This window comes from Siniperca chuatsi, linkage group LG20, assembly GCF_020085105.1.
Source record: "Siniperca chuatsi isolate FFG_IHB_CAS linkage group LG20, ASM2008510v1, whole genome shotgun sequence".
NCBI lineage: Eukaryota > Metazoa > Chordata > Actinopteri > Centrarchiformes > Sinipercidae > Siniperca > Siniperca chuatsi.
In genome coordinates, this window is record NC_058061.1 from 15,225,466 (window position 1) to 15,242,311 (window position 16,846).

Below are 16,846 nucleotides of genomic sequence, written 5' to 3' on the forward strand. Positions count from 1 at the left end.
GCTGTACATGAGCCACTGTCGCTGTAAAAGGGCCTGCTGGTAAACATGAGTGTGACATGTGTTGGGTGTTAAAGTAAAGCAAAATATAATGGGACTTTATGGCACTCAGCTTGTGGTGCTCAAAGCGCCAAAAAAATATATTTGAAAAACTCAACAGCAAAGTCTCTTTCCAGAAATCATGACCCGGTTACTCAAGATAATCCACAAATTTGTTGTGAGCAATTTCATGTAGGAACTATTTTCTTTCTACAAATAGTTCCTATTCAAAAAAGGCAGACATCTCTACAGCCGATATCTCCAAAACTTGGCAACTCACACCAAAACAATCTAGATGATAAATAGCTCTACAGGTCAGAGGGAAAATAATAATTTTAAAAAATTGATTTTGGGGTGAACTGTCCCTTTAACTGTGGGTCAGCTACAAAATCTCTTAGTAGATTACCACAAAACCCAAAGGCACTCTAAAAAACAGGCAGAACATTTACCATGCACAGAATAATATTTTAAAATACAATAGTGAGATGAAGCTCCCACTGGTTTTGTCTTACCTGATCGATTGGTGAGACCTGCCACCTCTTCCACACAGTCTGAAGGAAACCAGCCAGTGCGACCTTTCACTGTTCCCTCCCAGTATCCCCCCTCTCCGACACTTAACACTGAGACAGATAGATAGACAGATAAATAGATAAACAGGTATACATAGATAGATATATAGAATTTAATTTGCAAGTAAATCCACACAAACACTTATATATCTTTCCTTCAAGCTTCCTTGTTTACCTTTAGCTACCTTTTTAATGAAAACATTGCACAATCTACTGAGAACGGCTAGGAACATGTATTGCTTTGTGATGACTAGATGTGTCTACTGGTGCTTCTCATTTCTCTTGTTTACAATTCTCTTTTCCCTCGTGTACATCTCTTCCTTGCTGTTGATGTTTTAGATACAGTATCTTACTTTTTTTTCTGCATCAAACTGTATTGCAGCTGCACTTGGAGTATCTCCACTGTAGCATTAATACACCAAATGATCTGCAGTTGAGAATGTTTAGCTAATTATCTGTTAATGACTCCAATGTCAATAGCTGATTTTTGACAACAGTGATTAAATCGGCAAATTTTTCTCATATTCTCATATTTCACCATATTTATATTTGGCTCTAGCTCACCTTTGACTTTGTCCCCTTTGCTAAATGAGAGCTCTCTGTCTCCACTTGCAGAGTGGGCACGAGTGGCCACATAAACCCGCCCTGGCACTGCACTGTACATACGCTTCATCTGACCTCCGCCACTGCCCGCTGAGGTTGCACTACAGAGGGAGAAAAAGAGAGAGAGAGTCTCTTGCGGAACTGAGAGATAAGACTGTGTTGCACGCTGTGGAAAAACAAGTGAGACAAAGTGAGACGACATACAGCTTGTCAGGCTACATCAGACACAGTCAGAAGTTGCGTCATACCAGAAGTAAGAATGCATGCTGCAATCTTGTATTTACTAACAGTATCTAACACATTCAATGTGCCTCAATTCTGTGCTCTAATAATGCTCTTAAGTACACACTATTTTGGCAGTTAGAACAAGGAAATGAACATAGGGCAGACGTTAATGGCATTTAGTATGCAAGGAATTATTGTAATAATACTAGCTCCTCCATTTTTGCTGCTTTGCAGGACAGCAATGTCCATCCATACCACACTTAAAATATGTGGCATTCTTGCAGTTAAAAATAGCACACAGTATGCAGCTGAGAGACAAATAGTAATTTTCCTGCATACAGCTGATGGTAACTGGAGATTAGTCACCCCTGTTAGTAGATGGCCTCAAAGGACTTGGTCAGAATAAGAACCCACCACTCTCCCTCTCTTCATGTACACAGTATATCTTTTTTCCACAGGCTCCTTACCCCTGTCTGCCTCTTGGCTGCCGGTGCCTCTCCTCTGTGTCACTTTGGCCTCCTCTCCCTCTGGATGGGGAGCGAGTACGAGTTCTGGGGCTGCTGGAGCTTCTCACGCCTATGGAGGCCCTGCGCTGGCCCTGCAGAGACACACCGAGTTCCATATAGACAGAGCGTCAAAGCTGAACTTACTATAAGTAAAAGACTGAGAAAGCAGTGCAACATTAGCAAAGCATAATATCACAAAGATCAGCAGATGAGCATCCACCTAATGGTCCTCAGTACCTGTCCCGGGTTGGGATTGGTTGCGGCCTTGTTGGGCAGAGGGTCAGACTGGGTCATGGTGTTATCGCTGTTAGCGCGCAGTAGGGGGTAGGAATGAAGTGAGGGGAGAGGCAGAGTGTGGGCGCTCTCTTTTCGCTTGGGAACATACTTTGGCGATTCCAAAAAGGGCACTGAAGACAGGGGTGTGAGGTTTACCAGTGAGGGTTCAGAAGTGATGAGTAAGTAGGAGTAAGAAGTGAGGAAGGGCAGTGGGGTTTGATGTGACAGGGTGAAATGGAGGGAGAAATGAGGTAGATTGTTAGGGAAAAAGAAGGGAGATTGTAAGGGCAAATACATGATTGCAACATTTGATAGCCCCTTCAGAAGAGACCATTTGACATGAAAGCTTACCTATGTCAGAATCTTTATGGTTTTTGAGGATTTCCCCGAGTTCAAAGTGACCAGACATTATAGCTATCTGCAAACACAAAAAAACCCAAAATGAGATGTAATTGTTCTAGCTATTGTAATCATTGCTATTTCTTGTTTTATTGTTTTGTTGGAACAACTAACTGTGGATTGTTGGTCAAAGCTATTAATACTACAGTATTAATTGACAGTTAAACCGTTTACCTGAAAAGGGGTCTGACCATGCTTGTTCTTTGCCTCCTTATTTGCTCCCCTGTACAGAAGAACGCGGACACAGCTTTCCTGATCATTCAGAGAGGGAAAGTGATCGTTTAACATCTTTAGAAAAAACAGCAGCAATAATTATGGTAATGATAGTCTCATATAAGGGATCTGTTTCCATACTTGCCTTGTTGTACAGGGCAGCAATGTGAAGTGCAGTGTTTCCTGAGGCATTTTGAGAAGAGGTGTCTGCCCCATAAAACAGCAGATGCTCCAAGTGTTGGGCAAAGCCATTCTGGCACGCCTTTCAGTGTCAAGAGTATAATAGAATAATCCACAAATTGTCAGTATTAAAAATTATAGAAAGAGACTAGTTAAAGTCAAGGGGGTGATTGATTTTATATAGGACTGTTTCAGTACAATAGAATTAGGCAGAAAAATGGAGAAGATGAAAGATGTTGCAAAAGAGAAAGAAAGGGAAATAATATGTCTTACATCCTCATTTAGACTCCTACAGAAAAACAGGTCAGAGCCAATTACATTGCACCATGGTAGAAAAGAAAGGAAACAAAAAAAAAACATTAAAACAACAGAAATGAGCCTTCAGCAGCCTGAGAGGTTTCCTCATATTTTTCTGCAGGGACTAAAATATCACAAGATATGTACAAAGTAAAGAAAGAAAACACAGAGCACGGCAAAACCAAAATAAAATACCATGACAACCAGCTCGCAGCACAAACGCAAATTTACAGAATGTCACAGAGACATAATGTAGGCAATGCACCCATATCTACAGTAAGATAGAGATAATGAACTGGACTCAGCTTGAGATGAGCCAGATTTGAAACTATGTGGTCACTTCATTCACTTCAGTTTATCTACAATTTTATCAAATCACAATTATCAGTGCCTTTGCCTCTGAAAGGCTGGTGGGGACGATGAGATGGTAGGATGAAAGGTACCTTATGTATTTCTTCCATTCCAAACTCCTCTTCATCCCTGTGCTATGGAAAGAGAGAAGGAGGGGAGGAAGGAGAGAGAATGGAGAGACGAGTGAGGAAGTCACAGAGGAGAGGGGTGTGAGAAAATGCTGAGAGGAACTGAGGGCGATGGCACAAGACATCAACCACAGAGATAAGACAGGAAATATTGGTGCATTGCTTAAGTTTACATGACGAGAGACAAAGACCAGAGATGCTTAACATGAAAATATGAAAGGAAACCATGAAACCATAGATAGATAAGTATGCATGTGTGTATGTATGTATTCAATTACATTATATTTACATAGTGCCAATTCATAACAGAAGTTAACTCATTGCATATCCTGTAGAGCAGGTCTAGACCATACTCTTTATAATATTATTTACAGAGACCCAACAAATCCCACCATGAGCAAGCACTTGGCGACAGTGGCAAGACAAAACTTCCTTTAACAGGCAGAAACCTTGGACAGAACCAGACTCAATGTATGTATGTATGTATGTATGTATGTATGTATGTATGTATTTGGTGAGTTCATTATAAATCTAAAGTATTAAACTGTCCATTGGTACCTGATGGGACTCTTCCCAGCCATTCTCGTCCCTCGTCCCCAGCCTCGCCCTGTAGTACAGCAAGGTCTCACAGCAGGAAGTTTCGCCCCCTGTCAGTACAGTGTGGTACAGCGGGGTCAGGCCACAGCGGTCTCTGTAGTTTGGAGACGCCCCGAGGGACAAGAGAGCCTGGCAAGGAGAGACAAAAGATAAGCATTACTTTTCCAATGTGTGTAGGTGTGCATATTCTGTCTGTATATATAGACAAGCTGAGAAAGGAGGAGAAAGAAAGACAGAAAGAGAGAATTGGGTATATATCTGAGCCTTATTTTAGTCGTGATGCTGCTGCTGATCAATACAATCACAAAGTTTTAATAGGATGATACTAAGTTATTGTGATAAACATTTTCATGTCTAAATCAGTTATATATATATATATATATATATATATATATATATATATATATATATATATATATATATATAAACTTAGTATCATTCTATATATATAACCACGTAGTTTGATTATTTAACATCTGATCTCATATATACTACCAGATAGTGTTATACTGCATGTTGATGCTACAGCAGTGATAGACAAACTAATGCAAACATTTCCTGGTAAAAAAAAACACTTTTACAAAGGTGGGTCATGTTAAGCAGTTGCCACCTGTAAAAGTGGCTTTGATATGTGGTCTTTGAAAGCAACATGAGGCAGCTTATTTTGACCACATCATCTACCCTACTTTAGTGTGTTTGTGATCTGCATGCGACTTTAATTCAAAGTCCTTACCAGCAGCCCGGCGTGATTGTGAGCCCTAACAGCTTTGTGCACCGCTGTCAAGCCGTCTCTGTTTCTAAAGTCCAAATGAGCGCCGCCCTGAACCAGCAACCTGATGCCCTCCACCAGCAGGCCTGATTGCACAGCCACAGTGAGCGGGGTCTCTGACCCACAGAAGGGGGTGGGGGTCAGGAAGGATAGCAGGTAGAGAGGTGAAAGTGAAAGTCCACCCTCAGATACTCTTATAGTATTTCATGTCATCACTCAATACCACTTGTAAAATAATTTATTTGAAAGCAAAGAATTAATTTAGATACCTCTTAAAAATTTTATTTTCCACAGTGAGAGTACACACAGGGTTGTGGCAAACTCACCTCCACTGTCAGGGTCATGAAAATTTGGATCAAGACCTTTATCGAGGACTTTTGCCATTTTCTCCATAGCTCCAGTCTGAATGTAATCCAGGAACTTCTTCAGACTGGCCTGAAAGGGGTAGAAGAGAAAGGAAATGGATCTGAGCAAGGAGTGGAAATAAATACTGTGCACCAGCAATGTTCAGTAGACATGAGAAGAAATACCTTTGTGCTGAGTTTGGAGAGAGCCTTTTCATCCAGATTTGTCTGTTTATAAACTCTGGTTTTGTACCTAAACTGAGGACCAGAAAAAGATATGTGTTAAAACTGTGATTCATCATACTGCAACACAGTTCAGTTTATCAGTGACAGCATACATAGAGGAAATAAGAACAAGATTACTATTTGTACTGTAAATCTGTACTTCAGAGAGTGTTTGACAATCTGAAAATAAATTTTAAAGCAAAGAAGTAAAGCTGGGAATCGAAATTGAATAAAAAAACGATTTTATTAGAGTCATAGAATACTGGCTTGCGCTTTTTGAGCAAATAATTCAATTTAGTTAATTTCAGCATTGCAGCTTTAAAGCACAAAAAGCACCATTATTCTATTAACTGCAGCTAAACTCACTCACTGTTTCCAGAAATTCTCTCTCCCACTCAGTCGTTGGAACAGCTCCATGATTTATTTCTTTAAAATATTAAGTTAGATTTGGTTGTCTGTTTTCTGGGGAAAAGCTTGATCACATGTAAGGCTGAACTGGTTAATCCTGTCAGTAAAATATAGGTAGATTCAGTGCTTGAACTGAAATAAAATTAGGTGCTACAGTAATACTCTAAACCAGCAACATGCAGGAGTATTTTGTTTTTTGTCTGGTTTGATTAGGCAATGATTAACTTGAATACCTGTGTTTATACTTGTTGATCATTTGCAGACAAAATATATATATTTAATTGACATAAAGCGAATATTTACAGTTAAAGGAAGTGCCTGTTAATGTCAGTTCTATACATTTCTTTATAAAAATGTAAATTGTGTGCATGGAAGCAAAGAAGGCCGAAATAGTAAAAGAGAGTTAATGGTGATTATTTATTCTAATGATCATTAAATCTCTTTTACCGACCAGATATGGACTCTAGGGCAGTTTTCTTTTAACCACAGCAAAAACTACATGTCCACATACATCACAGGATCTGACAGACTGTATAGTCCCAAATTTCTAATTATGATGTACTCACAGATAATATATCCACACAGGCTATTTATACACATATACTGTGGTTTAATGGAGGGTCCTTCCTGATCAGAACTAAAAAATGTTAGTTTGTTAGTTTTATTTCTGTAAAGGTTAATTATGTACAGGCAGCAGTATTTAGCCGAGTGTTATTATGTGGTGGTCTAAATGTTTCGGCGCCTTCTCTATTCTGCCAGGAAAAAAAATTAGGTGGTGAAATTAAAAAAACATTCGCCTAAAATATGGCCTAGAGAATAAGTCTTCAAAAACCCAATTGAGTCATAAACATAACATCCTTCAGAAGATGAGTAAACTGAGTTCAGGTGGCTTCCATTTCCTCCCTGAACTGGGCCATATACTGCACCTCAGACAGCCAGAGAGGAGCTGCGTATTTCAAAACATTAGAGGTGTGTTTGATCAGGATAAATATACTTACAATAAAATATCTACAATGTGCTTATTAGTAAGTGGCGGTACACAGTAAGAACTAACAGTATCGAGCAACTACTCTGTAGCAGTGAATACTAGTCTAATTCAAGCACTGAAGTGATTCAAAATGGCATTACTCATGTTATAAATACATGCACTCATGGAGGTGTAAGATACATTCTGCTGTGGGGCAGAATTTAGATGCAAGGCTTGTCAAGAATGTAAACACTTCTGCCGAAATCTGAGTGCCGGATACTCTTTCAGCCCCACCCAGCTTATCAACATTTACAGCAGCTGGGCCACCAGAGGGCTCTGTGAGATAATTATTTCTCAGCATGACAACTTCATATTGACGTCATCTCACAGCCCACACTTCCTAAAAAGTGGAGAAATGTAATGTAGTTTGTAGGTTACATAATGTACAGAATGCAATTAAATCCATGATGTGGATATTATTTTTTGTCAAGATTTGTTTGTAATTAATTTACTGTGTTGAAAATGGGAATTCTAATACAAAAATGAATTCTAATTAAAAAAACCTAATCTTTGAGTAATTTGTCTGCAATTGCAGTACATTCCCTATAGTATAAAGAGTGCAGTCAGTCAGGGCAGTAGCTACCACTGAGGAAACTGAGGTCAGACTGTGGGGTTGTAGCAACACTTTTAGGATATTTTATAGGCTGATTTTTTGTATTTTTTTAGACTAAGTATATTTAAATGTGACAACTTTAAGGTCAATAAATAAATAAATCAAGTATTTCCCCACCAGATTGTTATGCCTGGCAGTTTGGAGAAGTCTGTGAGACAGCATTTAGATTTTCATTTTGGGAAATAAAATTCCTAGACACAACTGAACAGTTAACTGTAAAAAATAAAAATCCAAATATTAACCAAATACTGAATACAGACTTTAGCATCTGGTAAAAATTTTCTAGGGGGTGTTGGTGCTACTTGGACTCATGACTCCACCATTTCCACCTCCATACCTCCAGGTAAGGCACCCCTTTCTCAAAGGTCTGTGAATAGTCTCGCAGGGCCCGCTCCTCCTCCAGGAACTTTGCGTCCCGTCCATCTCCAGCCGGCTGGAAGAGGCCGTAGTTGTAGGCATCCCACAAGGACTCGCTGAGGGAGCAGATGATCTGCTGCTTGGCGCTCCACACCGTGCAGTCCGGGTCAAACTGGAGACACCTCTGACAGACGCACAAAGAGAGCACAGGGCAGCGTGGAGGTCAGAGGCCTCAGAGGTGGAGATGTGCTAATGTTTCTCTCTTCTACACCTGCTCTGGAGGCAGAAATAATAATGATTAATGGTTAATTAACAGTTTTTTAGACTGCAAGGTGCCACTACTCAAAACTAAAGGGTCGGTTCACCCCAAAAAGGAAAACAAAAGCAAAAACAAGAAATGGGTGCTTGGAAACAGGGCGCTGCAAGGTTTGTGGATTCTCCAGAGCAATGGGGACACTGTTTCTAGAAAAAGATGTTGCTGTTGAACTTTTTTGACATTCTTCGATACTTTGAGCACCACAAACAAAATTCTATTCACCTCCATATTGGTGTTATGAGAGAAAATGGAAGAGATGGACAAAAACTACATAATTACATTGTTAGATGTCACTACAGGTATGTTAAATGAGGAAATATATTTGTTTGTAATTTGGGTGAACCTACCTTTAAAATTGAAAGCAGGGTTGGAGTCCATCCCACCAAACACTTTTAGTCAAAATATGAGTCAAAATACCATCAATGCTTTTTTCTAACCATGCTAACAGTTATGCACGATCAAGAGGGACAGCAGGATAACCAAGTAGTTTATAGGCTATTGGCTAATTACATCGGCTAAGTAGATTTATTTGAGTGCTGTACCTGGGTACAATTTTAAGTTAATTGTACTTGAGTATTCCCATTTCATGGTATGTCATACTTCTACTAACAAGCTGCTGACATGGTCATACATCAGTAATATTAAACCAATCATATATGATAACGTAGCACTCTGATGGAGGCCATTCTGCATAATGAGTTGATAGATGACTTTTACTTTTGATACTTCAAGTACGTTGTGCTGATAATACTTTTGTACTTTATCTTTGAATGCAGGACTTTTGCTTTTAATAGAGTATTTTCATATTGTGGTATTGCTACTAGTGCTAGGCTTCATAATAGAAGCTTTAGCCTTTCTTAGCCTTGCTTTTATCATGGTTTCTCTGATCTTAGTCTACTTTCTGCCTCTAGAGAAAAAATTATATCATTAAAACAGCCGCTAATTTAATGGTAGTATGTCAAGTTTTGCATGTTGTGTTGTATGAGTGTTTTGTGTGTGTAAATCTGTTCATGCACACAATTATATTAATACACACAATTTCAGCTACATTTAGTCAGTTTGGTTAAATATCTGGCCAATGACATTTTATTATTATGGATTAATAATGTAGCATGCCGGTTTTAACATCAGTCGGCGAATGATGAATGCATGATAATGTGGTGTGTGCAGAATATGAATGCATTACTTTTAAATAATTAATTATCTGCCAAATTCATGGAAATAAGATGACTTATGCTGTCCTTATAGTGCTATCAGGATATTTGGGTCTAGCACACATTTATTTTCACACCACTTTTTCTCTTTACCTCTAATGAAGAAGTAAAGATTCTATACTGGGATGAATATTTCCCTTTCGTTATTTTCTTCTTTGATCTCTCCATGCATAATGTCAGATTTGTACCACAATCCAGAAGAGAAAGCTCCTTTGCCTCTTACTGTATGTCTGTGTGATACACGAGAGGCTCACTGGCCACAATGAAAAAATACCTCGGATGTATTATGTGTATGTGGTATTCCTAACTAGATTTCATGGTGATTTGTGCACTGCCCACTTCCTCATATTATTCCATTTTCTTGCATTTCCACAGGAAGACCATTTTTGTCCTTTTCTTATTAAAGTCTGGAGCCTGGAGGACAGAGCTGACCACAGGACTGAGAGGTTTGAATGAGATGTATGCATCCATGCTATTGTTCCATTTCAGAGAACTGTAAGTAAAATTGCACAGCTCAGCACACTTCCATGTCCCCTGTGCCCCCCCACCCCCCACTAGTTTGCACTATTTGATAGTGTAGCCAACTTTATTGGCATGGCAACCAGTTCATTAGTGGAGGCAGGCACCCGTTGCCGTAGCAATGTCTTGGTGGTCCCTAGGAGGTAAACCACATAAGGATGTGCATGTGTTTGTATTTGCACGCATATATAAGTGAGTTGTGAGGTATATGTGTGTGTATGTAAGTTCTTATGAGAGTGTAATAGGGTAATGGTGCAGTGTAGTGTGTGTGTGTGTGTGTGTGTGTGTGTGTGTGTGTGAAAGAGGGAGAGATCGAGTGGTTAATCCCTGGGAGTGAAGTCTAATGTAATGTATACTGTATATTACAGTGACACTTCTCTTCCCGTTGTTCTGTTTTATACAATTAAGGATTTTCTGTGATCTTTCTGGCAGCACTTGTCCCCACTCAGGAGACTTATTTAGGCCTTCACCCTGCAGTATTATGTTTTTTGTAAATGCATATATCTTCCTCTTTGCTTATTCATTCCCCACCTCTCTCTTCATAGCATTCATTTCCTCCCTCACTCTCTTTAACTAGCTCCTAATTCACTCCCTCTCTTCATCGCTCTTTAATTCAGCTCAATAATATTTCAGTTGCAAGGTTTGGGGTGCAGAGTGTTTGTCGGTGGTGTGCAGAGCTGAATATGATGCCTGTGGCAGAGACCTGAGAGTAACACAGATGCCTTCCACATGTACCTTCCTTTCTAGCGTCACTCACTTCCCCAGCTCTCCCCAAACTCATTAAAAACCTATTAGATAATTAGCAATTACTGTTATATTGAGGGCAGATTAGCTGACATGTAGAACAATCGGCATGTTCAGGGAGTTGAAAATGGAGAAAGGAAGATAGGGGGAGGGGTTACAGTGGGGCATCCATTCTCACTTGGATATGGCATGTGTGGGCTGGCCAATTCTCACCTGCCGCCACCGTACGACAGAGAGCCGCTGTAAGTGTGAATTGATACTAACTTCAGTTTTGGAAACTAGATATGACCATACCTGACCCAAGGCAGATGCTTACATGGTATTGTTGAATGAATATGCCTCGCCCTGGCAGGTTGCTCAACACAAGTCAAGCTCTGTATTTTTTCCTACTTCCTTTTAGCACTCATCCCTGGGCTTGTGGGATGACTGGAATGAAAAGTCTTTGAAATAGCTCACTATTTGGCTAATGTAAAAAATATGTGCATCAAGTGCCCATAGGATCTTCTTTACAACTAATTTGAAACAGATGTAGAGTCAACACTGCAGCAAAATTACTGTTTTAGTTTAGGGATGCAAAACGGCTGGGTTTAGAAGAGAAACAATTTTGAATCCTTTCAGCTTCCATCAGAGAGAAAGTCGGGATATAAAAATAGAGGATGAACACAGCAACTAAGTGCTGGCCTGATATGCTTGCTGAGGGGCCTCACTTAGGAGAAGTGGGGACCAAATCTCTGTTGACTAATTTTTGAAAAATTGTCACAGATCTATACACTAGTATATGTAGTGGAACAGAATTTTTGATTCATTTGATACCGATGAAGTACAAATGATAAACCCTGCATTACAAAAATTATCTTAACAAGTTTAGTTTTGTCTGTACTTGCACAAAGATCAGAATAAAGGTTACATAAGCCAAATGCATTATTGCGATAACATTGTAAAGTAGCCTGAGCTATTACTTTTTTTAAATTCTGTTTGTCGGATTAAAGCTGTCTCTCTCTGAGGCAGTAATACCAGCGAGACTTGGCTTGAACTACTTCCTCATTTGGAAAGACCTCCAGTCAGTGCCCTGTTTGCAAGGAAGACTTTTTACATAGATAACTAGACTTAAATGTTTAATTTTGATTGAGCTTGACAGTAATTCTTTTAAATTTTACAACTTATTTTTCTCACACGTTTTAGATATGAGGAACCGACTACATTACTTTTACATAACATTATTTTTCATCTGCCTCAACTTTTTTGAATTGCTGGATTTTCTGTTATGCAGATTTAAATTAGTTTCAAATTAGGGGTCAAGAAGAACCTGGGATTGTTTTATGTGTAGGTGTCTTTGTTTCATGAAATGTTTGCATAGTGTTTGACCATTGGTGTTTTTGATGAGAACATGCACCTACTGTTTGTTTGATATCGGGAATTCCAATGCGAAACACCATCATGGTCATGAAAGTGTCCTCCAGCGGAGCCACTGTGGTCATGCTGCGCTCCATGAGAACTCGTCTCTTCTGCAGCGCATTCAGGCCTGGGTGATGAGGCTGCTGATTGGCTGCGATTAAATGATGCTGTTGCTTATTGGCTGGGGGATGATGTAGCAGAGCTTGATTGGACATGTATGTAATACCTCGGCTGCCCAGGTTGCCTGGCCTCAGCGGTCGGTCTGCTCTCTGTCTACCGACCACAATGGCTGCTGGTTTCACCACCTCGCCACCTTTCCCTTCCCAGGATTGTCGTCCTCCCGTCATTTCCTTCTCCTCCAGACCTTCTAACCCTCCATTCTCCATGTCACGTCCACCTTCCCCTTTTTCTCTTCCCTGCTCCTCTTCCTCCTCCTCATCCTCCCCATCTTTGTCATCCTGACCGGGATAAAAGTGCTCGTTATTTCCCAGCATCCTTTGCTGTGCAGGGGTCACTGCAGAGCGGGCTGAGTGACATAGCTGTCATGGAGACAAAACATGGCTATCCCATGAGACTGGCTTCATCCTTAGAAACATGCTGTGGGAAACAGGCAGAGAAGGGAGTAAACTTTGGTCATTTAACTTTTATAATTTTATTGATAGAGTGATCTTACCAAAATTAGAATGTGTGTAATTCAGGTATGTAAAAAGACACGTGCAATAATAGAAAAACTAGTCACCAGCAATGCTAATAAGTCCACACGTGTGAATGAGCACAGAGCTGGTCCACATTTTACATTTAGCCACTGGGAATGCATCGGGGGAATAGCAGGCTGATGAAAGACAGGCTATAAATAAATTCTGTGAATTTGCATCACAGGTTCTTTGCAGAAGAGAGTGAGTTGGGTATGCAATTTAGCTTCACGAGGTCAAGATCATTGCTACTTTGTGGTAATGGACCCGACCTATGTCTGAGGCACAACTCAGGGCTAACAGCTAAATGTGAGCTCCTTAAAGGAAAATTCCACCCTCATATACCTGTACACTGTCATACATCATCAGCCTTTGATGTTCATTGTGATACAGGTGTTAATTTTTAAATGAGGTGTTGTGGTTGACCTTGTGGTGTACTCACTGCCCCTCCACCTGCCTTGACAATGTTGACATGGTTCAGTGATGTGATTCTTTTCCCACAATACCTTGTGACAACCTCCAGCAACATGCCTGAACTTGTTGCACAAAGTTCTGTGCAGCTATAACAGTCATGATAAGAACAATATGGCTGGCAGTATACTCCAAACCAAATAAGAGGACCTTGCTTTTTGATCTTGAGGGACTAACATCAAATCATGATCATTACTGTTGATAATTTAGATAGCTGAAACATTTCCTGCTACAAGCAGACATTACATGAGAAATATTTTGGTTAACATGTCAGGTCTTCTGCCTTTGGCCAGTTATCTGCAGGGAGAAGAAAGTACTATCAAACATTAAAATTAACCCACAAAAACAACTTGCATCACCAGCTATTTTGAAACAAACAGTCTTAAAAGTCTTTTAGGGTGGATTTTTGCTTTAAGATTGTTTCATTGCTTCACAGTGTTTCAGATTTGGCATACTGGCGCCTCCGTATGTCTTGTTTTTTCTCTGGTGAAGTCTGGCTACAGGGGCTTTGCCATCATGCAGATCTGTACCTTTGCCAACAACAGCATTAATGATGGTGAATGACGCAGGGAATCTCCCACTGTCTCATTTGCAGTTTGGTGCTCTGAATATCATATGAAAGTCTGAAATAGATGGGTATCAGAATGCTCAGATGGACAGACGGAACTCAAAATATCACAAGACGATGGAGACACAACTCAAATTAGGGCACAAATTGCAACTCATTCAATCACAGATTACCAACATGCAAATACTTAGTTATTAATAAAATATGTAGAAAACATGGTGTTGATGGAGGTTAAAGGGGTATTAAGTAATTTATGACTTTTGACTTATCAACCTCTATCGGTGACCAAGGACATCGACAGGGTGTCTGGCACAGCTTACAGTGGCCTGTAATCGACATAAATAATAATGTAGAGATGAAGAAGCTAGCCAATAGCCAGAGATCCAATAGAAACATTTGATGAAGAGGTCATAGAATATATCCATATTCAAAATACTGTAACAAGAGTTCTGCTTTGTTCTTTGTTTTGTTTTTGGCTTGAAAACAAAATGTGCTTGCTGGTTTGCCAATGGTGGCTCCACCTTTGATTGTTGCAGAGTTGAAAATGTGTGTGTTAATGGGGTTTGCATGTGTTTGTATGTCTTTCTACTTCTTTGGGAGGACCAAATATCCTTGCAATAACAGGAAGATGAAGAAGGTTGGCCAGTTGGTTGAGGTTAGAGTTAGTTCTGAAAAAATATGCATATCTTTGGGTTGCAGAAATGTGTTTTTTCTGCTTTCCTGTACTCTGATTTATCTTGTGACCTCTTGTGGGGGTTCTGACCCCCAGGTTGGGAACCCCTGGGTTGAGGTTAGGCTAAATTTTAGGTCTGGGTTTAGAGAAAAGGGATCAATCAATCTTTAGACCTTGTAAAAAATATGAAGGGATCAAGACAGATTGACCTAGAAATTTGATCTCAGAAATTGGTCGGTATAACTACAAAACCTGGCCAAGTCCTGCAGCTATGCATGATTATGGCTGTTTCATGCAATACAAATGACACTGCAACTTTCAAGTCTGGTCTGTTTATGTGTCACTGGTGAAAAGGAAGTCTGCTAGTTGAGCATTTCTGGGTGAAAGAGGCATTCCACAGAGGGAAGAAGACTGACCACGGTCGATTACTCAAGATGCTCTGAGAGTGACAGGGTGGCCACTTCAACACAAGCACAATGTCTGTCAGAGCAAGTGACCCAGGGAAGACAGAAAGAGTAGAAAACTGAAGGATGGCTTGAGAAAAAAATTGTAACCACTTGAGAAAAAAAAACAGGATCTGACTATCCATCCATTTTCTGCTGCTTATCTGGGGACGGATCACGAAGCAATTTGTTATGGTTTTGGGTTTGTGTATAGTTATTTCCTGTTTTATTTTGAAATACTCTCCTCATGTGTCTTGTAGTTGTACTTCCTGTCTTTGTGTGGTTTTCCCTCCAGTTTTTATTCTTTTAGTATTTAGTCTATGTGTCTTCCCTGTTTTCGTGTTTCTGACCTCCCTTTTGTACCTTGGCTCCTTACTTTCCCCCCCCCCCATTGGTCTACTTCTATTAGGATTATTATTATTTTTACCTGGACTTCTCAGCCACCCTTAGTTGTGTTGTGTTCCTCTTAAGTAAGTAATAAAGTTTATTTTACCAGTTCCCCGTCTACCTTGTCTGCTCTTGGGTCCACCTCCTGAACTGAACTTAACAGTACGGCCTGACAAATACTATGGACCCAGCGGATAAACGATTTGAGGATGAGGTCGTACACCCTCCTGTGCATCCAGGGTTGGTGGAGGAGTGCACCTAATAATGAGTATAGACTGGTAGCTTTGAATAAGGCATGCAGGGAAGTGTCCTCTAAGCCCTGGCTGAGGAGTTGGTTGCTGGAGTGGGCTGCTAACCTTCAGCCTTCACATCAGACTGTGAGCCTTCAGCCAACCACTCAGCATGCTTCCCAGCATGCTAGTAACCAGCCTTCACTTCGGCCTTCTTGCAACCAGCCTGCTAGTTTCCAGGCTGTGCTTCAGACTGCTAGTCTCCAGCACAAGGTCTAACGACTGGAGATCTGAGCTGGAGCCCGTTGACAGGGAGACAGGCAGAGGAGACGGTGGAACCAGTGATGCCTGAAACCCAGAAGGCTGATGCTGAACAGGATGTTGCTGCAGCTTGTGAGGATCAGGAGACTGCTGTAACTCCACAGGAACATGTGATTGCATCAGTTCAGGAATGGGAGAAGGCTGCAGCACAGGAACAGGAGTCAGCTGCAGCTTTGCAGGTACAGGGGATAGCTGTAGTGCAGAAAGTCCAGGAAGTTGGTGCTGTTTAGGGCCTAGTGATTCTAGCAGCTCAGATACAGGCAACTGCTGCAGCTAAGAGAGGTCAGGGGGCTGCTGCAGCTCAGCAGGTACAGGGGGCTGCTGCAGCTCAGGAGGTTTGGGAGGCTGCTGCGATCCAGCAGGAACAGGAGATGGTTGCTGCAGAACACTGAACAGCTGAGTCTCTGGGCAGTTGGGTCTCTGGACCGCTGGGCTGGGCAGCGGAGAGGCACGGCATCAGCGGAGGCCACGCTTCCTTCTGAAGGTACTCCTCAAAAGGGGACTCCAAGACAGGCAGTGAACTGGCTGGTTCAGGACTAACCACCTGGGTGCTGTCAGACTCCAGGACAAGATGTAGCAGGGAGTTGGGAGCCCCCGCTTTATAGGCTAGCCAGGTCCCCCAGAAAGGAGACTCCTGGGGATGGTCTGAAGTGGGATCTGGCAGGCGGTTAGCCAGCTCTGGACAGGCAGGTTCTGGCTAACTCCAAGCTCAGCCCAGCATCAGATTTGCCAAGAGAATCCAGGTAGGGC

The 16,846-nt window shown here is 41.0% G+C and overlaps 1 protein-coding gene across 7 annotated transcripts in view; it reads right to left on the reverse strand.

The window, feature by feature from the left end:
• The window catches only part of LOC122868067 (SH3 and multiple ankyrin repeat domains protein 1-like), a 42,578-nt gene that overhangs the window by 16,683 nt on the left and 9,049 nt on the right, over positions 1-16,846 (reverse strand). For 2 of the 7 annotated variants that reach the window (XM_044179623.1, XM_044179624.1), the window contains 14 exons: positions 12,314-12,769; positions 8,104-8,307; positions 5,680-5,751; positions 5,476-5,584; positions 5,114-5,265; positions 4,342-4,509; positions 3,748-3,789; positions 2,973-3,089; positions 2,789-2,866; positions 2,567-2,633; positions 2,177-2,346; positions 1,901-2,031; positions 1,170-1,309; positions 549-656 (listed from right to left, as the gene is read on the reverse strand). In XM_044179623.1, the coding sequence (XP_044035558.1) occupies positions 549-656; positions 1,170-1,309; positions 1,901-2,031; positions 2,177-2,346; positions 2,567-2,633; positions 2,789-2,866; positions 2,973-3,089; positions 3,748-3,789; positions 4,342-4,509; positions 5,114-5,265; positions 5,476-5,584; positions 5,680-5,751; positions 8,104-8,307; positions 12,314-12,697 (1,942 nt within the window). In that variant the 5' untranslated portion in view covers positions 12,698-12,769. Of the gene's footprint in view, positions 1-548; positions 657-1,169; positions 1,310-1,900; positions 2,032-2,176; positions 2,347-2,566; positions 2,634-2,788; positions 2,867-2,972; positions 3,090-3,747; positions 3,790-4,341; positions 4,510-5,113; positions 5,266-5,475; positions 5,585-5,679; positions 5,752-8,103; positions 8,308-12,313; positions 12,909-14,315; positions 14,333-16,846 lie in introns of those variants that run through there. The other 5 variants (XM_044179620.1, XM_044179622.1, XM_044179621.1 and 2 more) reach the window with 4 other exon arrangements.